The 24948-nt window shown below is 42.9% G+C and overlaps 1 protein-coding gene across 1 annotated transcript; it reads right to left on the bottom strand.

Annotated features, from left to right (window-relative positions):
• Nucleotides 1–406: 406 nt before the first annotated feature.
• Nucleotides 407–24575, bottom strand: LOC139442740 (mitotic checkpoint serine/threonine-protein kinase BUB1-like). Its single transcript, XM_071223621.1, has 24 exons — nucleotides 24345–24575; nucleotides 23478–23537; nucleotides 22974–23118; nucleotides 22246–22442; nucleotides 21331–21491; nucleotides 20521–20717; nucleotides 16467–16555; nucleotides 16185–16226; nucleotides 15393–15613; nucleotides 14933–15080; nucleotides 13850–13957; nucleotides 11577–11847; nucleotides 10580–10715; nucleotides 9722–9839; nucleotides 9251–9374; nucleotides 8228–8511; nucleotides 7313–7659; nucleotides 6929–7059; nucleotides 5529–5615; nucleotides 5037–5126; nucleotides 4741–4901; nucleotides 3757–3946; nucleotides 2723–2829; nucleotides 407–1795 (listed from the first exon to the last, which is right to left on the bottom strand). Exons 1-24 carry the CDS (start codon nucleotides 24488–24490, stop codon nucleotides 1606–1608), a joined length of 3750 nt encoding a protein of 1249 aa, XP_071079722.1. The 5' UTR covers nucleotides 24491–24575; the 3' UTR covers nucleotides 407–1605.
• Between the last annotated feature and the right edge of the window lie 373 nt (nucleotides 24576–24948).

Consider the following 24948-nt stretch of genomic DNA (forward strand, 5'->3'; position numbering starts at 1 on the left):
TACATGAAGTCATCCTGCATGCCAACATGCCAGTAGCATAATGCTGTGCAGCCACAAGTTCACATATATACTCTGCAGCCAATCCCACCAGTCCACATATATACTCTGCAGCCAATCCCACCAGTTCACATATATACTCTGCAGCCAATCCCACCAGTTCACATATATACTCTGCAGCCAATCCCAACAGCTCACATATATACTCTGCAGCCAATCCCACCAGTTCACATATATACTCTGCAGCCAATCCCACCAGTTCACATATATACTCTGCAGCCAATCCCACCAGCTCACATATATATACTCTGCAGCCAATCCCACCAGTTCACATATATACTCTGCAGCCAGTCCCACCAGATCACACATATATACTCTGCAGCCAATCCCACCAGTTCACATTCACATATATACTCTGCAGCCAATCCCACCAGTTCACATTCACATATATACTCCCCTACATGCCTGCACACTCAGTATCCAGATAGAGGATGCCCACAGTCAGCAGGAGTCAAACACTCCCTAGTTGATCTACTAGAAGGTAATCCAGTGTTAGAAATTGGCACTAGTCCTGTAGTTCTTGCAAAACTGACCAATAGTTGAGGTATCATGAGGACTAGTAGAAATTTGCCATTTTAAGGGTTTTGCTATATGTTATCATTATAAAGACTAGTGGACTAAAAATGTTAGTTTCTACCGCTGTAATCTCCACAATACATGTCCTTGCATTCCGGAAAAAGCTGTTTCCTTGGTAATACAGGTATTTGTGTTCAGAAACTGTCTCTCTGAGTGACATGGATCATTGGATGTGGTTTTGAGTAAACATTTTCTTGGAGGTTCATGGCTCTGTTTTCAACTTAGAGCAAGCCATTTTCCTTGGATAAACATGCCCCTTGATTCAAGAGGAAGAAGTTTCAATGGAAATATAGATACCTGTGTTCTAAAGTAAGCTTTCTCCCTGAATTACATATATTCCTTGCATTCTAGAGATAAGTCCCACAGAGATACATGCACCTGTTTAAAGTACCTGTATGCTGTTTCCATGGAGATGTAACACAGGTCTTTTTGAAGTACTGGTACAATGTTTCCATGGAGATATACATACATGTGTTGTAGAGCACTGGTACATCGTTTCCAAGGTGATACATCCACCTGTGTTGTAGAGAACTAGTATGCTGTTTCCATGGAGATACACACAAAGGTATTTTGAAGCACTATACAATGTTTTCATGGAGATCTATATCCGTGTTGTAGAATACTGGTACACTGTTTCCATGGTGATACATCCACCCATGCTTTAGAGAACTGGTACTGTGTTTTAGAATACTTGTTTCCACGGTGATAAATGAACCTGTGGTTTAATTGTTTGTTTGTTGTTTTGCTCCCCACTCAGCAATATTCCAGCTATATGACAGCGGTCTGTAAATAATCGAGTCTTGACCAGACAATCCAATGATTGACATCATGAGCATCGGTCCACGCAATTAGGATACAATGACATGTATCGACCAAGTCAGCGCGTCTGACCACCCAATCCCGTTAGTCGCCTCTTACAACAAGCATAGTCACACATGGCAACACTTAGAGCCAAGTGGTTGTAGGCATCACTCAGTTTTTCACTTTTTCACCTAGTTGAGTGGTGATGTGGAGCGCCACCTGGTTGTACTTAGTAACAAGATTCGCCATGAAGTAGTCCTCCAGCTCACAGCGGATGGCAGCCAGGTCCGGCAACTCATCACAGCTGGGTATGTTGAGAAGTCGATGGAACACACTCTTCCAAAGACCAACATTCCACTTCCTGAGGAGAGATGAGACAATAGATTCAAACACCATATTTAAGCAAGTGTTAGAATCAACAATTGCTACAATTGTATTATAATAAAGAATGTGATCGTTCATACTATTTTGTTATAAGTTGCATAGCCAATTCTTAAATGCCACTCAAAGACCTAGATGTGTTCTAGGCAATAAGAATAGGTCCCTAATAAAACTTGATCTGCTCACCAGTCACTCCAAATAACACACAAGACTAGAATGTGTCCATTTGCAAAGATAAACCCCCCAAATCCCTGAAGAAATATTGCCTTTCCATGTTTTTCAAATTTTAATTTTATTGAGCAATGTGGTCATTGCACATGTATAGTTAAATACAAAACTTAGTAAAATCTAAATATTTTTTTTACAACAAGAACGACAGCATAACAGCGATGGTCGTGGGTGAAGAGATAAGTTGTTCTGAAATCCCACTTTTACTGACCACCCTCGCGGTCATGTGACCTTGATGACACCTAAGGTCACCTTCTTCACATCCCTGCCTGTGGGACTTCAGAACAACAACTTTATCTCTTCGCCCAGGACCATCGCAGTTACGCTGTCCTTCTTGTTGTCGTAAGGTAAGCAGTGAATGCATTAATAAGTAATGCAGGATACGTAAAAACATTATTCATTGGTTTGAGAGTTAGGGCTATGTAACGAAGTCTAAAGTTGTTTGAGACGAAGTCTAAATTGTTTCCATAGAAACATAACAAAATAAATTTTAGAAAAAATTCATAACGGCAAAAGGCAGCAGTTAAGCTCATGAGCAATGCATATGCTAAGAAAAACATTGAACGATGTTGAAGTTTTGGCTTGGAATAGGATGGGAATGCCAACACCAACAGGAACTAATCCAAAAACAATGTTTCTCCACTCCATTTGGGGACATAAAAACATCATGAAATCCTACCTCTGGAAGCTGCTTGTCATGTGCCACACGCCTTGTGACTGGTACACCTTCATGTAGTCACAGAACACCAGAACATGTATCGTACCAATCAATCCAAACAGGTCAGTCTGAAAAACAATCAACTACTGTCACAGTCATTTCAAAAGGCCATGAAAAGGAAACATTTTGTTTGCTGTTTAACGCCGAACCCAGCACGGCTTGTAAATAACAAGACTGAAACAACCGAACCAGACAATACAGTGACTGATATTGTAAGCAAAACACAGCCTGAACACCCAATTCATTAAGTTCCCTCCCATGACCAGCAAAGGTTGCTGGGGGACCTTTTCTAACCCGAAAATCCCAAAGGTGGAAAATGAAACGAGTGCTTACATAGATCACTTGTTAACATAAAATGAATGGGACAACTGTACTGTATAACACTATAAACATGATAAATGTATCCATTTAGAAATTAACATTTCCTTCATGACACAAATAGTTATAGCATGGTGTACATAATATTGGCTAATCCTATTTTCGATGAGATTTATTTTGCATCTGCATACATAGACTGGTATTTACACAACTATTTGCATCACAAAGGATTCTTAATGCCTGGGTCTTGTTTCATTCAAGTGGTACTTTCTAACAAAAGTAAAATCATCATGAAAATACATGCTTTTTTTTGTTTTTTGTTGTTTGCTGTTTAACACCACACTCAGCAATATTCCAGCTATATAATCTCAGTCTGTAAATAATCAAGTTTGGACCAGACAATCCAGTGATTTATATCATGAGCATCGATCCACACAATTGGAATCGATGACATGCATTAGCCAACTCAGCAAACCTGACCACCCGATCCCGTGTGTCGCCTCTTACAACAAGCATAGTCGCCTTTTACGGCAAGCATGGGTTGCAAAAACATGCAAATCACTATTAGAAAAGAGAGGATGTGGACATAAGCTCACTTGACTCTTAGTCAGGTGACCTAAAATGAGCCTATGAGCCACAGATAATAAACATGACGAAGATTGGAGTTGAGTTCAAACCTGATATGTCCAGGGCATGTCGGTCCTCATCTCAATACACTGGAAGCCAGTCGTTGTGTTCTTTGCCAGGAAGGTGGTGCCAGGAGGGTATCTGGTCATGTCGATGCTGCGCCCAAAGTCGATCAGCTTCAGAGTTTGAGTAGAGTGGCCAAATACTTCTTCCTTTGTAGTCTCACCAAACAGGCAGGGTCTGAAGCAAGCACAATACATACCTACACTAAACTGTCTCCCCATACAAGCAGGGCTGGATCCAGCACAATACATACCTACACTAAACTGTCTCACCATACAACCAGGGCAGGATCCAGCACAATACATACCTACACTAAACTGTCTCACCATACAAGCAGGGCTGGATCCAGCACAATACATACCTACACTAAACTGTCTCACCATACAAGCAGGGCTGGATCCAGCACAATACATACCTACACTAAACTGTCTCACCATACAAGCAGGGCTGGATCCAGCACAATACATACCTACACTAAACTGTCTCACCATACAAGCAGGGCTGGATCCAGCACAATACATACCTACACTAAACTGTTTTGATCAATTAAAAGACATACCTACACTAAACTGTTTTACAATACAAGCAGAGATGGATTCATTACAGTGAGTGAGTGAGTATGGTTTTACCCCGCTTTTAGCAATATTCCAGCAATATCACGGCGGGGGACACCAGAAATGGGCTTCACACAATGTACCCATGTCGGGAATCGAACCCGGGTCTTCGGCGTGACGAGCTATCGTTTAACCACTAGGTTACCCGCCCGCCCCTGGATCCATTACAAGACATGCCTACACTTAAATGTCACCATACTGAATAGGGCCTGAATCCAAATCATACTGTCCCACCACTGGTGCCTCAGTCTCCGAGGGAGCTCATATCAGAGGATTATTTATGAATTTATTTAAGTCCTATAGTAGCATGCCTGAGCAGAATCAGTCATGCCCAGTCTATGCCTAGGGTAACCTTACATGTCTCTGATGAGGAAGTTATCAGGTTTGATGTCTCCATGAATGATGTGACATTTGTGCAGTTTCTCCAACATATGCATCATCTCAATCGTCATGAACATCACAAGCGGCTCCATGTCGTTACGCAGCGTGGACTGTAAGCGGACATAGTTCACCAGCGACTACAAAGAACAAAGCCATTTATTACTATTTCATATACAACGTAGGAAGGCGCCGGATGTCTAGAAACAATTCTGTTCAGAAAGTTTACCCTTAGACAAGAGCAGAGACAGAAGAAACCATAGGGTGTTACCTACCAGCAGGGAACCTTTGGTGTGTAATGTACTGATGAGACAGCTGCCATCATCATAGAAATAACCCTTGTCGATAGTCATCAGGGAATCACTCTGAAAAACACAATGTGACATACAGCAGGTGTTACGTGTACCACTTACAGCCGGTGTTACCTTTACCAATTACAGCAGGTGTTGCCTGTACCCCTTACAGCAGGTGTTGCCTGTACCAATTACAGCAGGTGTTGCCTGTACCACTTACAGCCGGTGTTACCTTTACCAATTACAGCAGGTGTTGCCTGTACCACTTACAGCAGGTGTTGCCTGTACCCCTTACAGCAGGTGTTGCCTGTACCACTTACAGCAGGTGTTGCCTGTACCCCTTACAGCAGGCGTTACCTGTGCCAATTACAGCAGGTGTTACCTGTACCATTTACAGCCAGTGTTACCTGTACCACTTACAGCCGGTGTTACCTCTATCACTAATAGTACATAGAACAGAATGATGGAGCTTACCACATCCATGGGGTCACAGATTTCCTTCAAGCGCTCACTGATCTGATTGCAGATGTAGAACTCCCAGGGACAAGCCGGCTTCTGAACCTGCCAAACAAAAATCTCCATTTCATTCAAGAAAGTGAAGATGGCATGAATAAAGAAATAACAGCCAGGAAGCTTAATGGTTGACGCTGTAGGAAGGAAGTCCTCAGTGAACTACCTGCAAACCTTACATTGTCTGACATTGATTGCCCGAGCTGATGGTCTCAAGTCAAGAGGTACAAGAGGTGTAAACATGAGACTGGGTTTGTCTTCCTAGTAATTTCTGAAACAGTAATGCTTGGTAACATGGGGATGTTCCTTCGGCAGTTTTAAAGCTATTTCCATGTCAGTTTAAATCTGTCAGATTTTATACATAAAATAGATCAGCTACGTAATCAACAAGGCCTCATGATATTGCATAGACAGACAAGAGTGCTCTGAGAGCACAACATCCCCTGCATGAATTGTTTTAACGAGTTTATATTTTCTTTATATTTTATGAAATAAAATCAGTAGATGGCACTGCATTTGAAACAAATTGTGCAGAACATTTTGCTGGGAGTAATCCAGTCTGAATGCTAATGTCATAAGGATGTAGCTCACGCACAAAAGCCTTATACAAGGAAACTAACTAAAGTTATAGTTATAGTTAGATATTGTGTTATTCTCTGGAAACTGGAGGAGGAGTAGATTTCATGTAGCTCCGTAAAAGAGGGGCGGTAACTCTGTCACAATTTGTCGAAATGAACCGGGACTGCGATATGCGTATCATCAACATGTCGACATCTTGTGTGTAGAGTGTCAGGGATATTCTCTAAAAGCTGGAGGAGGAGTTGATTTCACAAGCTTAGTACCCTCTCTCACAATTAGGCAAATGAAGCTCCATAAAACAGGGACAGTAACTCTGTCAAAATTCGTCAAAATGAAACGGGACTGCGATATGCGAATCATCAACATGTCGACATCTTGTGTGTAGAGTGTCAGGGATATTCTCTGGAAACTGTAGGAGGAGTTGATTTCACAAGCTTAGTACCCTCTGTGGGACGGACGGACAAAAGGACAGACGGACGGACTGTGCCACGACATTATCCCCCTTTAGCCATTCTGGCCCGGCAGGGGATGAAAAGGAGACCAAGACAGAGTGATATTGCTTAACTTGAGAGAAGTGATAATTGGGGCCTCACAATATTGCTTACATGGACTATGTGGTTATTATGGCCTCATTGTTTTGCTTACATGGACAGAAGGTTATGACCTCATGCTTTTGCTTACACTGAAAGAAGGTTAAGATCTCTTTTTATTATATACATACGAATGAAATACTGGAATGTATAAGTGATGTTGAACCAAGGTTAAGACCTCATTGTATTGCCTACCTTGAGAGCTTTTTCCTCCCCCTCCATGTCACATAAATCATCCAAGTTGTCCATGTCAAATAATCTTCCCTTGTACACACTGCCAAAACCACCTTCACCAATACATTTTGAGATGTTGTAGGTCTCTGTTCCTGGAAAGAGACAAATCATTCGCTCATTCAATTCTATTGTCAACAGTGCAGAGTTTCTAACGATTCATGCCGTTATCGCTTGCTATCACACAAATATTTGGGGGGAAAATGCTAGTCTGGACTTGACATATCAACTTGAGTGCATGTTGAAATTGTTCTTCGTGACTTAAGTAGTTTCACTCTTAAAGAAACCTTTAATAACAGGGCACATTATTTGTGAGATAGGTTAATATTAAATCCCAGGAACGCTTACCTAGAAGAACAAATGAAGTGATCATATGAGGCAAGGGTGCATTGATACGATAGTAGTTCCTGTATTCTTCTAAAGGGCGTTCCAGACTGGACAAGACTTCATCAATCTCGGCTTGGTCAAAAGGGTCATGAGGGTTGATCATTATGGACATAGACAGCAGTGCTTCTGTCTTCTCATCCGGCTCAGGTGCCACATAGTCAGCAATGTCAATCTCGTGATGCATGTGATTGTCCGAGATGGTGCCAGGACAAAGTTCTGTGGTGGTCACATGGTGTTTAGAGGTGAGGTGGCTGGGATGACACCTGGACTCTTCACCACTGCCCTCGGTACTCCCCTCAAAGATAGGACTAAACAAAGATAGTTTCTGAACTGACATGCTTCACTACAAAGGCTAACATACTTTACTATTGGCATACACACATCATTTTAAAAATAATTACTCTTGATGGGGTCAATATGTGAAAACAAGGTCCTGAGGACCCCATCCCTGAGGTGTTCTGACCAGACTTAGTCTACTGGCCGAGATCAAGTCTGACCACAGCAGGGGTCGGGTCCGAGGGTCCTTGTTTTCACATATTTACCTCGTCAAGAGTAATCATTCGTTTTGTTATATTGAAATTCACTTTAAACTTTATGAAGCCTTTAAACCATCCTCTGTTTCATAACAGTAACTCAGCTGCAAACAGTGAAATGTTTGTACCAGATTCCATCTTGTTTTCCAGCAGCCACGTCAATATTCATGACATGACAAGTCAATTCCACTCATGTGACAAATCAATGATTGCGGGGTCTACATTGAAATGTATTGTTTTGTCCTCTAACACAGATTAACCAATGGAACTGTAAGATTCTTAAAAGAGGTGTAACAAAATAATTCTATATTGTTCCAGTTTAGGACTAATGCTGAGTACTCACCTGAGAGATGTTTTAGATGGTGGTGCAATACTAACATCAAAGCTTGGCTGCTGTGTGTTCTGCAGAGTCTTAGGTGACCTGTCATCAGGATGTTCCTGGGGTGCCTTGATTTGGCTGAGTGGGGGGTTCGGCAGCTGTGGTAACTTCCCCATTGATAAATAAGGGGTGGATGCAAGACAGGCGGCAGAAGCAAAGCTCTCACTAGATCCAACGGTCGCCAGTGTCATGTCAGTCATGGGCATGTGTTCGATGTAGTCTTCGGGAGAATCGTCTCCTGACATAACCTGAACAAACAGACTTTTTTAATTTTGGGTTTTGGACCTCCAGCACGAGTAAGAGACATTTTCAGTTAATTTTACAATAAATTGTATATTCATACACTTATCTTATCTCACACTATGCATTTCTCTTTCTTCTTCTATCCTAAGAGGCAGTTAGCAAGAGAATGAGTTGGCTAGGGAAATCATGTGTTCAGCGTGTGTAGGTCAATCAGCATACAGATGTGTATGACCTAGGTTGTTGGGAGGTGACCATGGTGATGTGAGATATGTTCAGGTGAATTGTTGTTTAGAACCTTTATTTAACTTGAAGCATGTTTTCCACTTAGGATCGAAGTAGAAAGACAAATGCATAGTGTGAAACATTTATTGCTTCAGAAATGAGTTCAAGCTAGGGAAGGTAAAAGTAGGATGGGATTGTAAGGTGACTGTTAACCTTCTAGTGCCTCACAGGCAGCTTGGGTTGTCTATTCCTGGGGGCTGAGAATGAAAATTGACAGCACATTGATCCATTGATCGGGGTAATGATAATGTAGCACCATGAGCATTCACTTGGTGATGGGATTTGGCACAGTATAAATGGACTTTGAAGAGACCCCTTCGTTGAACATGGTAGGGCTGAGTGAATGTTGTTTCATGGCACAGTCAGCAAGCCAAATCATCAGAACAACCTATTCCCTTTCATATCGGTCGCTGGGGATGAAGACAGAGGTGGCTTCACTGAGGGATGGAGAGATGTGCCTACCTTGACAGTTTCCACCATGACTATATCCTGCTCCCCATCAGGGTCGACAGGGAGACCTTTTGATGGCTGCAGGTAACCAGACAAGTTGTGGCGCCGAGGAGCAGGTCTGTAATCTTTTGGGGGCCTGGAAGTTAACATCAAACAATATCACTACCATTCTCAAGTGAGTGAGTGAGCAAGTATGGTTTTACTTGATTTCATGGTTTTCAGGATTCCTACATTGTACCTATGTGGGGAATCGAACTTGAGTCTTCGGCATGAAAAGCAAACGCTTTAACCACAAGGCTACCCTTTCAGCCTATTAAATCTTGTCACAACAGTGTACCTTTCATGTATATTCTTCACTGCTTAAACAAAACATTGATTGGATCATCAATGAAACTTGATCAGCCAAGTGTTGCATCAGATATGTCAAAACGTGAAGGGTCAACAAGAGGGAGGCCAATTCATTACAAACTGACAATCACTCACGTGTTCTCTTTGTCAACAGCTGGATCCTGTTGAGCAATCATTGGCACAGCTTGCTCTTCTGATTCATCATAGATGGCGAAGGGCTGACTGCCAACAGGGGCTATCACAGCAGCAGGAGCTAAAAAAACATAAACACTGACTGTAAATACCCATACATGTTCTGAACCAGAAGATGAATTCCGAGAAAATTGGTAAGAGAATGTTGTTTTAAGTCACAGTAAGTAATAAGGGTGAAACGTTACACAAAATCTGACGCACTACAATATGTGGCCTTCCATACAATACACGTTACATACACACCTGTATTGCGATACATGATACTACAAATATTTATATGAAAACAAGGTCCCAACCCCTGAGGCAGTCTGACCGCCTGAGGGGTCCCATCCGGCGGTCCTTGTTATTGCATATTGACCTTGTAAACAGTAATCTTTTATTTTGTTACATAAAAATTCATTTTAAAGTTCATGAAGTCTCTGTTTCATAACAGTAACTTAGCTGTGAACCATGAAATGTTAGTACCTGATGCCATCTTGTTTTCTAGCAGACGCGTGACAGGACAATATTGATCTTGTGATGAGGCAATATTTGAGGTCAGTGTCAGTTACACAATTTGGTGTCCACATTGAAATTTATTGTTTCATTATGTTGTATGAATTAACAAATGGAATTGCAAGATTCTTTACAGAGGTATTACAAATGACACATGATACATATCAAACTTTAACTGCAAGAGCAACAACCTATATCCAAGACATTAAACCAGGCCATGTATTTGTCAGTTTAGTCGAATGACAAGCATGGTACTCTGGACCTAATCTGCCCCAGTACCCCATGACAAGGCAGGATCTATCTCACCTCCACTGACTTCTCCCGTGGGTTCCTCACCAGGCCAGCCATACTGTTTCTCACAGTCCAGAGAGGCGTTGAACATTCCCCGGACAACCTTCAGTGCTTCCTGAGTGTTCACAGTAGGAGATGGGGCAACTAAACTCTGAAACAGCAACGTTTACCATGGAAACAAGCAAATGGACATTAGAATTTGCATATAAAGAGAAAATCCTGTAATGAAAATCATGATTCATGAAATTAATGCACAAGATGTGTGTCCCTTTTTTGCATTAATAAAGTGACACATTTTTATCTGGAAATATTGGAGTACACTGTCAAGTCATATTCACAAAAAAAAAGGTAATACAGCTATATTTAGAAGGCGCTTCCAACAAAGTTCAGTGGCAAGTGTGTTCATTTCTTTCACACAAGTTCATCAAGCAGTTATGTCAGTTGCACCTTTGGAAACCCATAAAAATTTTTTATGATAACAAGAACAAACACTGCTCACCCACGTAGTGAAAACAGCACTGTAACAGCAGTTGTGAATACATAACATTCCTCAAGACGCTCAACGTATTAGGCTAACTCATGAAACAACATGGCCTCATCTATCCCATTCAAAAATGCCATACTTGAAATTGTTTTGTTTTTATTTAATTGATTTGGATCACATGTCAAGCAGTTGAAGTTCTCAAACTATATCGTGGTATTCTAATTCTGCAGTCTTGATGTTATTGTTTGCTTGGTAGGTTTTCAAGTTCAAAGGTAATCTACTCACATTAATTTCATAAACATTTTAGGCCACGGTTCATCACTCACATTAATTTATTGACCGTAAGTTTATTGTGACTCTGTAAGTATGAAAGAAAAGATTTGGGGGCAAGAAACCAATAGAAATTATCAAGGGTACACATACACATAGTTTCAGACAAACTTGTTCCAAAATGTTCTGGACAAACGTTTGTGCATTCAATGTATTTTTGAGCATCATGATGAAAAACAGTTTTGCAAGACCACTGACCCCCCGTCCATGTGAGAAACTGTTGCTGTCTGGCGTGGGTCCCCGAGACTTGGGCCTGGCCCCCGATGAAGAGTGACAGGAGCTGACTGAAGTATTGAAGACTGGTGTCCTCTGGCTGGAGTTGAGACTGGTGGAGGGGTCCGTGTGGGCTTCCTTCTTCTTCCATGCATCTCGTGATGCCAGCAACTGTGCTGACAGACCAGGGGGCACATTCTCTGTGTTGCCATGGGAAGTCATATCATCAAAGGTGAGCTGGCGGGTCAGTCGTTCACTGAAAAGACAATTTTGGATCTCAATATCTGCTGTTGTCTAGATATAAACTAAATTGTGTGGGGCAGGATTTACCTGCTGTTGTCATGTGTATCTGGAGTGTGAGGGGCTGCATTTATCTGCTGTTGTGCTATGTATCTGGAGTGTGAGGGGCAGGATTTACCTGCTGTTGTCCTGTGTATCTGGAGTGTGAGGGGCAGGATTTACCTGCTGTTGTCCTGTGTATTTGGAGTGTGAGGAGCTGCATTTACCTGCTGTTGTCCTGTGTATCTGGAGTGTGAGTGGCAGCATTTACCTGCTGTTGTCCTGTGTATCTGGAGAGTGAGGGGCTGCATTTACCTGCTGTTGTCCTGTGTATCTGGAGTGTGAGTGGCAGCATTTACCTGCTGTTGTCCTGTGTATCTGGAGTGCGAGGGGCTGCATTTACCTGCTGTTGTCCTGTGTATCTGGAGTGTGAGTGGTAGCATTTACCTGCTGTTGTCCAGTGTATCTGGAGTGTGAGTTGCAGCATTTACCTGCTGTTTTCTTGTGTATCTGTCGTGAGTGTCAGTATTTACCTGCTGTTTTCTTGTGTATCTGTCGTGAGTGTCAGTATTTACCTGCTGTTGTCCCGTGTATCTGTAGTGAGTGTCAGTATTTACCTGCTGTTCTCCTGTGTATCTGTCGTGAGTGTCAGTATTTACCTGCTGTTCTCCTGTGTATCTGTCGTGAGTGTCAGTATTTACCTGCTGTTCTCCCGTGTATCTGTCGTGAGTGTCAGTATTTACCTGCTGCTGTCCCGTGTATCTGTCGTGAGTGTCAGTATTTACCTGCTGTTCTCCTATGTATCTGTCGTGAGTGTCAGTATTTACCTGCTGTACTCATGTGTATCTGTCGTGAGTGTCAGTATTTACCTGCTGTACTCCTGTGTATCTGTCGTGAGTGTCAGTATTTACCTGCTGTTCTCCTGTGTATCTGTCGTGAGTGTCAGTATTTACCTGCTGTTGTCCCGTGTATCTGTCGTGAGTGTCAGTATTTACCTGCTGTTCTCCTGTGTATCTGTCGTGAGCGTCAGTATTTACCTGCTGTACTCATGTGTATCTGTCGTGAGTGTCAGTATTTACCTGCTGTTGTCCTGTGTATCTGTCGTGAGTGTCAGTATTTACCTGCTGTTCTCCTGTGTATCTGTTGTGAGTGTCAGTATTTACCTGCTGTTGTCCTGTGTATCTGTCGTGAGTGTCAGTATTTACCATGTTTACCTGCTGTTCTCCTGTGTATCTGTAGTGAGTGTCAGTATTTACCTGCTGTTCTCCCGTGTATCTGTCGTGAGTGTCAGTATTTACCTGCTGTACTCATGTGTATCTGTCGTGAGTGTCAGTATTTACCTGCTGTTGTCCTGTGTATCTGTCGTGAGTGTCAGTATTTACCATGTTTACCTGCTGTTCTCCTGTGTATCTGTAGTGAGTGTCAGTATTTACCTGCTGTTCTCCCGTGTATCTGTCGTGAGTGTCAGTATTTACCTGCTGTTGTCCCGTGTATCTGTCGTGAGTGTCAGTATTTACCTGCTGTTCCCCTGTGTATCTGTAGTGAGTGTCAGTATTTACCTGCTGTTCTCCCGTGTATCTGTCGTGAGTGTCAGTATTTACCTACTGTTGTCCTGTGTATGTGTTGTGAGTGTCAGTATTTACCTGCTGTTGTCCCATGTATCTGTCTTGAGTGTCAGTATTTACCTGCTGTTCTCCTGTGTATCTGTAGTGAGTGTCAGTATTTACCTGCTGTACTCCTGTGTATCTGTCGTGAGTGTCAGTATTTACCTGCTGTTCTCCTGTGTATCTGTCGTGAGTGTCAGTATTTACCTGCTGTTGTCCCGTGTATCTGTCATGAGTGTCAGTATTTACCTGCTGTTCTCCTGTGTATCTGTCGTGAGTGTCAGTATTTACCTGCTGTTCTCCTGTGTATCTGTTGTGAGTGTCAGTATTTACCTGCTGTTGTCCCGTGTATCTGTCGTGAGTGTCAGTATTTACCTGCTCTTCTCCTGTGTATCTGGGGTGTGGCTAATATTGAGTTGTCTCTGCAGATGCTGCTGAATATCCTGATCCACGGCACACTGGGCCTGCTGCGTCTGTGTGAGCCTACACAAAGAGTAAGTGAATGAACGAGTTGGATTTATCATTGCTTGGAACAGTATTTCAGTTATATCACTGCATATCAACTTTGGTTTGGTGGAAATCCAAATTGATACATGTTATTGACATTAACATTGCTTTAGGATCAAGACCTGTGTCACAGAATTCTGCATACCAAGAAAACACAGAACCCAGTTTTTGCCCCTGGCCAGAAATTTAAAAACAGAAAACAATAGAATTAGTCTGACTTAAATAAAAATTGCAGCCAGTGGATGCAGGAAATTTGTAAGCATGAGCAGGAATGAATGCTGCTATTTCATTATTTGATACCATTTAAATCTATCATATAAAAATAAAACACAGTCGAATACTTCACGATCTTCTAGCACAAGCACTTGTAAATTTGTTGGTTGGTTGGTTATTTTACGCCGCACTCGGCAATATTCCAGCTATATGACGGCAGTCTGTAAATAATCAAGTCTGGACCAGACAATCCAGTGATTGATATCATGAGCATCGATCCATGCAATTGGGATCAATGACATGCATCAACCAAGTCATCGAGCCTGACAACCCGATCCTGTTAGTCGCCTCTTACAACAAGCATAATTGCCTTTTACAGCAAGCATGGGTTGCTGAAGACCTATTCTACCCAGGATCTTCACGTGTCTGTAAATTTGTTTCAGTTGGTTAACTCCATATCTTTTTCTTATTAATAGCCTCTGAGGATGCACGATCTTACGTCACTTTTGGTAGAGTACTGTATTCAATTCTTTTACATTTCTCTGGGACGGGACCCTACAAATAAAGGCTTTGTGTCCCCAGGATCCCCAAAATAAATAACCCCGGTAAATCCCTGCAATAAAATCATCTATGTATTGGAAACAAATTTGAAGAACTAATAACTGACATGACTTAAATTTTCTTAACAGCTTCATCATGTATGTTTAAACACATGTGTAAGGAGGAAATATCTCCCACCTCTGGTTCTCTAGGTGCTCCTGCTGCAATGCCATCTGCTTGCGTAGATCCTCCATCATCTTCTCTTTCTCCGCCTGTAACTGTTCACGGATCGAGCGGTGATAATTCACCAGCTCTTCCCTTGCTTGCTTCAGACGAATGGCCTCCTCTACAAGTAAACATCCACTGATCAGTATGATAGTATGATCAGCTTTGAATATGTGTTACCTCTGAATACTGAAACTGGTATGAGGGAACTTGCCATTTCCCAGATAATGATTGCCCATTTGGATGTAGTGCATCATTTTGAGAGCGAAGATTAATGCTAAAGTCAGCTTCAACATTTGTCAGTGATAGTTACCCATAGTATATTATCATATGTTAAAGCACTTCTCCACTTTCAACCCTTCATTGTCAATAATTGCAGAAATAATAGAAAAGTCCAGGCACACACTGTATTACCGAGTTCAAGCTGTCTTACCTTCTATTTTCTGTCTCTCCTCTGCTAGCTTTCTGTCCTGGTCTTCCTTTGCCTTCTGTTTGGTCAGCCAGCGTGCACCTCGCAGCTCCTCAAAGGAAAACTCCTCCAGGCCGCGGTAGATCTTGCCCTTATTGTACATGGGCCTCATCTCCAGGCCCCCGGCCGGGGCGGTCTGCTGCATGGGAGCTAGGGGGTTGACATGCTTCTCAGGCTTCCGAGCACTACACCACCACAGTACAAGCAGATACAGTATACACCAACACAATACAAGTAGTTACATTCTACAAAGTACAGCGACATAACCATTTCCATAATCATAAGAAATCCCTACCATTTGTTTGTTGTTTAACACAACACTCAGCAATATTACAGCTATATGATGGTGGTCTGTAAATAATTGAGCCTGGACCAGACTATCCAGTGACTGATATCGTGAGCATCGATCTACGCAATTGGGATACGATGACATGCATCAACCAAGTCAACAAGCCTGACCGCCGATCCTGTTAGTCCCCTCTTACGGCAAGCATAGTTGCCTATTACAGCAAGCATGGGTATTCTAACCTGGATCTTTATAAATCCCGACAAAACTCCTCAAAAGAAGTTAAGATCACCCGATTCCTTCATGTTACTAAAGTTAATATGTCAGACTAAGTAATATGTAAGAATCAGGTAGTCTGTAACTTCTTTTGAATAGTAAATTTCATAAGCATGGAAAATAATCCCATGATATCCGTGCCTCTCTGGGTAGCATTTGGACAGTTCAATCACAACAGCTAGCACTATACATACCTCAACACCTGTGGGTCAAGGACTGATCCTTTCTGTGGTGTCCTGAAATAGCCCAGGAGAATATTATGTCATCACAGGTGAAAATGATCTGAGAGGATGTACTTCTAGTCATGACCTTGATTTAGATACAGTTGTATATTTTTATTTTTATGTTAGTTATAACATGGTTGTATTAAAGCATAATTTAGCAATTGTTAGTTTATCAGTACCAGAAATAGTTTACTAAACATGTTTTGTCTGGGGATTTCTGATAGTGGGTAGAGGAAAAGTTTCCAAGCTTACACCATAGGTTGGTCCACACAATCATCAACATGGACTGTGAAACTGGGGGTGGCATTGGCTGCAAGCAGGGCTGCATTCTTCATGGGAACCTGTTTCAAGAAGAGCATTAACATTCACAGAACCTGAGTGGACATGTTGGGTCACACAGATAATACTGTTAAGTTAGTATGTTTTGTTTGTTTGTTGTTTAAAGCCACACCCTTCAATATTCCAGCTAAATGACAGCGGTCTGTACATAATCAAGTCTGGGCTAGACAATCCAGTGATTGATATCTTGAGCATCAATTCACGAAACTCGGAAAAGATGACATGCATCAACCAAGTCAGCGAGTCTGACCACCCGATCCTGTTTGTCACCACTTACGACATGTATGGGATGCTGAAGACCTATTCTAACCTGGATTTTCACAGGTAAGTACAACATTGACATTATGAACATTGCTCATTGAAAACTCGAGCACCAAATGTAAGACCTTATCACATCTGTGTCAAGCCCTTTCCTAGACAATGATCAGACTTGAATAGTAAAAAGCAAAGTGTAAACAGATATTATTAGGACATGGTTACTTCATTTCATTGTCAGAATGGGCCCATTGTACTTCAGAAATAAATAAGGGAAGTGTAAGTAAGTAAGTTTATTTCTGTTTTGTAGGCCAAGTTTCGAGCATATGTCCAAATCTCTAGAAAAGACGTCATAAAAGAACAAGGTATTATTGTGAAACGAACCATGCCTCATTCTCCTTTGTTCCTTATGATTTATTGCGTAGCTATCTTATACGTCCAACTGAGCTTCAGCAGCTGTCAACGCCCAGATGACTGTACACATGGTACACTGCACGGCAGTCGATGCAGTTATGAGATTTTGTAGAATTTTCCTATTCGGAATATTCTATAAGTAATACGTTACCACTGTTATACCGAGGCTGTTGTCTCCCACAACTGCTGCTATAGCGAAATCTACCCACGACGGCATCAGCGACCTGTTTGAGGTAATGATTGGCAAAAACCGAGTCAGAACGCCAGTAACAACCTCGTAATATTCTGCGAACAGAGATATTCGAGTGTAGGGCAAATGTTGCCGCTAGCGCCCTGATCTCATGCGGGTTTGACCACGCTACCGGTAACCCCCGAGACCGGTACGCCAGATTGATGACAGAACGAAGCCATAACGCAATCGAGTTGCGAGTTATGTCAACCGTGCGATTAGAGTTACACGATATGAACAGACGGTCACGCCCTTGTCTACGGTCATTCGAAGCCTTAAGATAATACTTAAGGGCCCTAACCGGACACAGCGCTCTGTCCTCAGTATCAGCAGGATGTAAGATTTCTTTGAGTGATCTTACAGTGAATTCTCTCTCCGTTTGCCCGATTCTCTGATTCTTGGCGACGAAGCCCATGAGCAGGCCCAGGCGGACCGCTCCTTCGTCACCCCTATCGAATCGTACCTTGGCGACATTGAGTGCATGAATGTCGGATACACGTGCCGCCGTGGCAAAGGAGAGGAGAAATGCTGTTATCACCGGCTGTTTGGAGAGACTGGTACCCATAGCAACGTCCCGTACAGTAGCAACGGACGAGACATAGTTGGCAATGGAACCCCCGGAGTTTCCGGGTCTCTCGTAAGTGAGACATGAAAGGAGCAATATCCTGCACAGATACCTTATCTGGCGAATGAATGTGATGTTTACAACACCACTTCGTGAAAATAACCCAACGTGCATTATACACCTTCTGGGTAGAATCACGATGCATACTAACGTATGCCCGAGACGCCCGGCGAGAAAAACCTTTACTCCTCAGACGCTCGGTGACAACATCCACGCGTGCAGATTGAACTGCCCTGCGTTTGGATGAAGCTGACGGGTGTGAGGGTGGATCAAAGGAAGTGGCGACTGCGTGACATGGGTCAGCAAGTCGGGGTACCACGATCTGTTCGGCCACATGGGCGCGATCAGTAACATTCGACAGCGAACTCCTCGGAGCCGGCTTAGAATGTGTGGTATCAACGATGTCGGCGGGTAAGCATAAGCGTCCAAGCCCGTCCAGTCTAACGCGAGAGCATCGTGATCGATGGCCCTCGGGTCCGGGACTGGTGATACAAACAACGGGAGTTGATTGTTGAACCGCGTTGCGAACAGGTCGACCATCGGACGACCCAAACGTTCGCACAGCCACTGAAACACCACTGGGTTCAGCATCCACTCTGTGGGGCTCAGATCCCGAGGCCTCGATAGAGCATCGGCCAGTACGTTCCGCACACCTGGGATGTGACAGGCGCGTATCTGGCACGGGACACTGTCCACCAGAGCGTAAAACTCGAACGTGAGATCGAGTAGCGAGTGACTGTGGGTTCCCCCCAGTTTGTTCACATAGGACCCTACCGTCGTGTTGTCGGTCGCCAGCATGAGCCGGGCGTCGACGAGACGATGCTTCCAGTGATTGACTGCGTTGATCACTGCCTTGAACTCGAGACAATTGATGTGAAGACCTAGTTCGTCTGCGCACCACAGCCCCGAGCTCCCCTCCCCCTCTAGATGGGCGCCCCAGCCCACTAGAGAGGCGTCTATATACAGGTTCAACGTGGCCCGGTAGGGCCTCATAGAGACTCCTGATAAGACATTGTAAGGGACCGTCCACCACTCCAGAGGCGGTCGGAGCCGATCCGGGAGGGCGACGGTCGCACTGTTCACCTCCGTTGCTAACAACTGGATTAAAAACCGTTGCAGCGGGCAGAGTTGGAGACGACCCCGTTCGGTGCAGTCCTGGGCTGATACAAGTAGCCCTAACAGCTGTTCCCAAAAGTGAACAGTCTGTTGCACCGCTAAGACTTTGGCAATCATTGCCTGAATCTTGTTCCACCGGTCTGGGGGGACAAAGAGGCGATGGGACACTGTGTTGAACCGACCTCCGATGAACTGCAAGTTCTGAGAAGGGGTTAACTCGCTCTTGGGGAGATTGATAATCAACCCCAATTGCTCCAAGAGCCGACGTGCGAAAACGAGATGGCGTGACAGGGTGTCCGTCATTCGATTTGCGACTAGCAAGTCGTCCAGGTACGCGAAGTACCGGACACCCCTCCGGTGGAGGAACCCCACTATGGGGGTGGTTAACCGGGTGAACAGCCAGAGAGCGGTGAAAGACCGAATGGGAGTACAACCCATTATCCTTCACAGATAGCATGGATAGTACCATCTGGGGCTCAACCTCAGGCCCTTGGGACACAACAGGACACAAACATCCCGATCAGCATCGTACAGCCTCTCAGTTGGGTAAAGCTTGTCCAATGCCGAGAGCCTGTCACACACCAAGTGCCCTTCATCGTCTGAGCGCCTGTCACGCTACAAGTGCCCTTCCTGCTCTGATCACCTGTCAGCCATAGGAAATTGAGCGTCTGGTGAGATATCATGGTGTCGAATGCCGTATATCTGCAGAATCAGCTGCAGAGTGGGGGGTGGGGGGAGAGAAGGTATTCCGAGACAGGTTTTTATAAGATTTACTAAAGTACTCACGGAAATGAAAAAACCCTGTTTTTTCGACCTCAGATCTTAAATAAATGCAGTTAATGTACAAAATATGTAAATATTCAAACAACTAAATTAGTACTAATTGGGCCGTGGCACAAATACAGCGTATCAAATTTTTTTATGCCTTTTTACACATAAAGGTGTGTAAAACTGTACATAAAACAGACTATTGTGAAACAGGGCATAACCAGCTGTAAGTAGATCAAGGTGAACAGGTGCATAATGCCTATAGTCTGTTTCTGCTATGTCAATTTGGACTTAGTTTTATTTTTGAATGTTGAAAGTGCCGACAAATTACCTCCTGTAAAGTACATTTTGTATTGTTCACTGAGATCAAACTAGCAAATCCAGACTAGTACTTTTCGAGTTGTTTTGTTATTTCGTATTTACAGCTACGTAACACTTTGTGTCGATTTTTTAATTGAGAAAAACAGGGTTTTTTTCATTTCCGTGAGTACTTTACAAGCATCGAGTCACCTATTCTGCCTAAATATTCCCACAATGGTTAATGAGATCAGGACACCTACCCTAGCTTTTGTCCAGACACCAGGTTTCTGCTCATTCTCCCTGTTGGTGGTGCCTGTCTTGGGGACAGTCTCCCACTCCCCGGTCTGCTGGGGGTTACAGGCTATCTCTGCATTCTCATCAGTGTAGATCTGGAAGCCTGAACCACTTGTCTGTTTCGGCTTGTTTGCGTCACACTTTACCACACCTCCATGCGAAGCTGAAAAGGTCCCAAACAGTGTTCACTTCTACAAATATGAGGCGAGGTGAAATGGAATTTAACATCACAGTCATTGCACTAATATGACAATGTGCATGCATGCATGTGTGTGTGGCTGCTTGTACAACTGCAGATTAATGACAGTTTTATACTGCTAGCCCAGTGAGATACCATGCACAGTTCTACACTGTTCTACATGGCTTCCACACTCATACACAGCATACTGACTCTGAACTGGCCTGTCCTTGTTTTAGCCCCTATTGCCAGTGTAACAACAATAACTGTACCATCTTCTCACATCCTCTGTAGACGATGATCAAGCCACCAATATCATGCTCTCTAAATATATAATTAAATAGAGTGTCTACATTCTAGTCAGCTCATGCTTAAACAAAATTCTACCCTGAGAACCTCTCTGAGGAACATTTGACAATACAGCATGATGTATGCTGGCAATCCCATACTAGCAATATTCCAGCAATATCACGAAGGGGGACACCAGAAAGGGGTTTGACACATTGTACCCATGTTGGGAATCGAACCCATATCTTCGGTGTGACGAGCGAACACTTTAACCACCAGGCTACCCAACTGCCCCTATTCCCACACTTACATTTCTTGGCAGCTCCCGTTCTGGCTGTGCCAACTTGGTGGCGCCTTCCTACAGTTCTCAGTGGGCCTAGAGCTGTGCGCTGTTCCTCTTCCAGGAGGTTATCTTCTGTTTCCATCACCTCTGATCTCATCAGGCCACGAGCAACACGAGCCTGAAACTCTCTGTACAAAACACAGGAAAAATTCACTACCTCAAAATAAAATATCATAATGTCATCCAAAATTGATAACATCCACCTACCCAACAAATATAAGCAGATTACCTAAGCAAATAGTGATGTGATAATTAGCGATTAAGTGCAAATGTTAGCACTTAAACACAGCAGCTGCTTGTTCCTGGATGTACTGTGGCCAAAGTTAGACAGGCAGTCAGTGACATTAGCTAGACTAAATTGGGAAGTTTTACTGACATTTACTGCAGCCTTGGGGAAGAACATCAGTCTCTGAGCAGGTCTAGATAGATATCTAGAGTTATTACAGCTGAAGTGCTAATATAGATTTGTGGAACCGGACCCTGGAGACTTGGCAACAGAATATCCATGGGTAAATGGTTTTGAATGTCTGCCATGTGAGCATTCTATACCTATTTGGCCCAGTCGTTTAAGGTGCCGCAATACGCTGTGATGAGTTGCATCCCTTGGGCACGCCAGAAACCTATGACTGGGTTTCACCAAAGTGGTAAGGATCTGAGACCTGCATCACTTCGGGATCTCCTCCCATATTAAGCTGACACCCCGTGATAAAACAGGAATGCTGTTAAAAATGGTGTTAAAACCAACTTACTCACTTTAACATATTGAAAACAGTTTTAATGGCAAACAAAATAGTTTACCCTTGTTTACTAAGCAAAAACAAGTTGTTGAATAAGTCTGTTTCCCATACAAGTATATTACTAGGTTGTATCAGTGTAACTTACTGGTGTTTTCTTATCAAGAACTCAGCAGGTTGAGCATTTCTTCGCAGCCCTTCTTGATAGATAGCATCTGCCTTCTTTGTATTCCCTGTATCCTCTAGCACTGTAGCCCAGGCATCGTACAGGAAGGACACCTCACAACCAATGCTCTGGTCAAACATGAAGGCAAACATCTCTGCTGGATCATTGCAGAAGTTGGCCTGGAATTCAGAGTTCAGATATAATTCAATGTAAGTGTTGAGTAGATGAGTTTTGCAGTGGTCACTTATTACAAATCATGTTAGCATTGTTTGTTTGTTGTTTAACGCCACACTCAGTAATATTCAAGCTATGAAAGCTGTCTGTAAATAATCGAGTCTGGACCAGACAAACCAGTGATTTATATCATGAGCATTATTGATCTACGCAATTGGGAAATGATGATATTGCATCAACAAAGTCAGCAAGCAGAACCAACCAATCCCGTTAGACGTCTCTTACAACAAGCATGGGTTGCCCTGATCTTCACAGGTTACCATTTAGACATCAGGGGATGACAAGCCTAAAGCTGCATCAATTCATCAAGAAAGGATACAACAAATCTGTACTTTAAAATGATCAAGGTCAAGACTTATATCTATCCAAATACGGACCATTTTAACAACCATAGAGACCTTCCACAAATCAAGATTACTGTAAGGTGAACTAAAGATCGGAAAGGAGTCGTGACCACTAAAATAGTAAAAACTCACAAATTTTATCCAAGCGTCAACATATCTGTGATCATTCTTGTATTTCTCTTCATCTTTAAAAATTGTAACACATCGCTCTAGCAAGGCTCTTAGTTTGCCAACTTTCCCACCCTTAGGATATACTTCATCTGTCCAGCGAATGTATCTGAATGGAAAACAAACATAATTATAAGATAACAAACTTGTAAACATGGCTAACACTAGTAAAAGACAAATATACTCTGACATGATAAACTGAAGGAGTCAACGTCTTCATGTTCTTTGCAGCATTGTTGATACACCATATCACATTCAGCATGTCCAAGATGATGCAGAATTAATCATTTATAAAATGTTAGCATAATTTATCGTTAAACAATGTTGTGTATGACCATGATGACATTCAATGGACTGTATGAGTTCCCTTTTCAGTTACCTCATTATTGGGATTCATGATGTTCTAGTTATGCGAGGTGACAAAAAGATGCGGAGAATGATGTACATGATCAAATTGCTGCTGCTTACCTGTCCCAGGTGTCAAGTGGATCGGGACCTGCATATGTCCGCAACTCACTTTCAAATACTCTGTAATTAGGAAAGACATTACAATTTAGTATATATAGTTTTCAAAAGATCACCAGGAATGTTAAATCAGGAGTAGTGCACTTAACCGGACACACGTTTTCGGATTTCGGATCGAACTCGCGATGACAGCTTGAAGCTAAGGTAGGCAACTGAGTTTATCTAATATTAGCCAACACCTCACCACGGGTGCTGTCACAAATAATTAGTTCTCATTTACCAAGTAATCAGCACCTGATTGTTTACGTTTATGCACATGCGCAGTAGCCATCTCTGTGAACCTCAAAAGTTGACAATGCAGTTTCCACAAATTACATTGAATTATTTTGTTACAACAGATAGTTAATCCATACCCTACCTCACAGTTAACCCTAAGGATGGTAAAGGAATAAAGGATTGTGAAGGGGCATTTGATTGGAAAGGTGTACCAAACCCTTATGATCGCAAAAGGGTGCTTGATTGGAAAGGGGGGTTCAAAGCCTAAGGGTAGACAATGGTAGAGTTTGGGATAACCTACTTTACCCCAAGCACAACTAACCCCAAAGATCGAAAAGGTACGTAAGATATGTGAAGCAGTATCATAAATCTTGATTATAAACATAATCAAACATGAATCATGTTAATGGCTCTAAGCTTCAGCAGATGCTCAAAATGACACATATGCCTACTTTGTTCTATATATTAACATTGATCAAAGGCAGCCATGGGTTGATCGGACCTTGACTATCATCCCGACAGCTGGCAGCCTGAAAACTGTACCAACAGGGCAACAGACGTAGTCTAAGATAATTGTATATAGTTTAGACTTACTGTTTTTGTTGTTTGATGATCATCATTTGATCATCTTGCGGTTGAAGTGCAGCTGACAGCGAGGAGACATTGCGACCTTGTTTCCGCGGTCTCACATTTTCTTTGCTCAGTTCCCATTCATCAGAATATTCCTCTGTATGATTCATTGTTAAATGCCTGAAAACACAAGGCCACAAGTACCAAATATCAAGTTTACAGACTTTACTTTCGTTATACCATTACCCCCAATTTAGTTTTGAAATGTCCGCTTCGCGCATGCGTAGATGGGTTGACGGGGGGAAGTAATGCTAAACTGGTTCCACTGCTTTGTACGCGCCGCAAGCTTAGCGCTTTGTAAGCTGGTTCCCGGCTCCCTATGCGCGTCGTCAACTTGCGCCAAGCTAGGAGCCGGTACAGGCCAAAATAAAAAACACTCAGCGTGTATATTTGACGTCACATCCGGTGATTTTCAAAAATGGCTACGCTAATATACCGATACAGGGGAGGGAGGGACACACCTGTGAAAAGCGTGTCATCTTGCGTTTGCTGTGGTTAAACCAAAATCTGATGGCGGGCAATTTTATAGAGTGGAAAATAGACAAACAAAATCAACTGACAACAGTCT

This window comes from Haliotis cracherodii, unplaced genomic scaffold (genome assembly GCF_022045235.1).
Source record: "Haliotis cracherodii isolate W230 unplaced genomic scaffold, xgHalCrac1.p SCAF_5, whole genome shotgun sequence".
NCBI lineage: Eukaryota > Metazoa > Mollusca > Gastropoda > Lepetellida > Haliotidae > Haliotis > Haliotis cracherodii.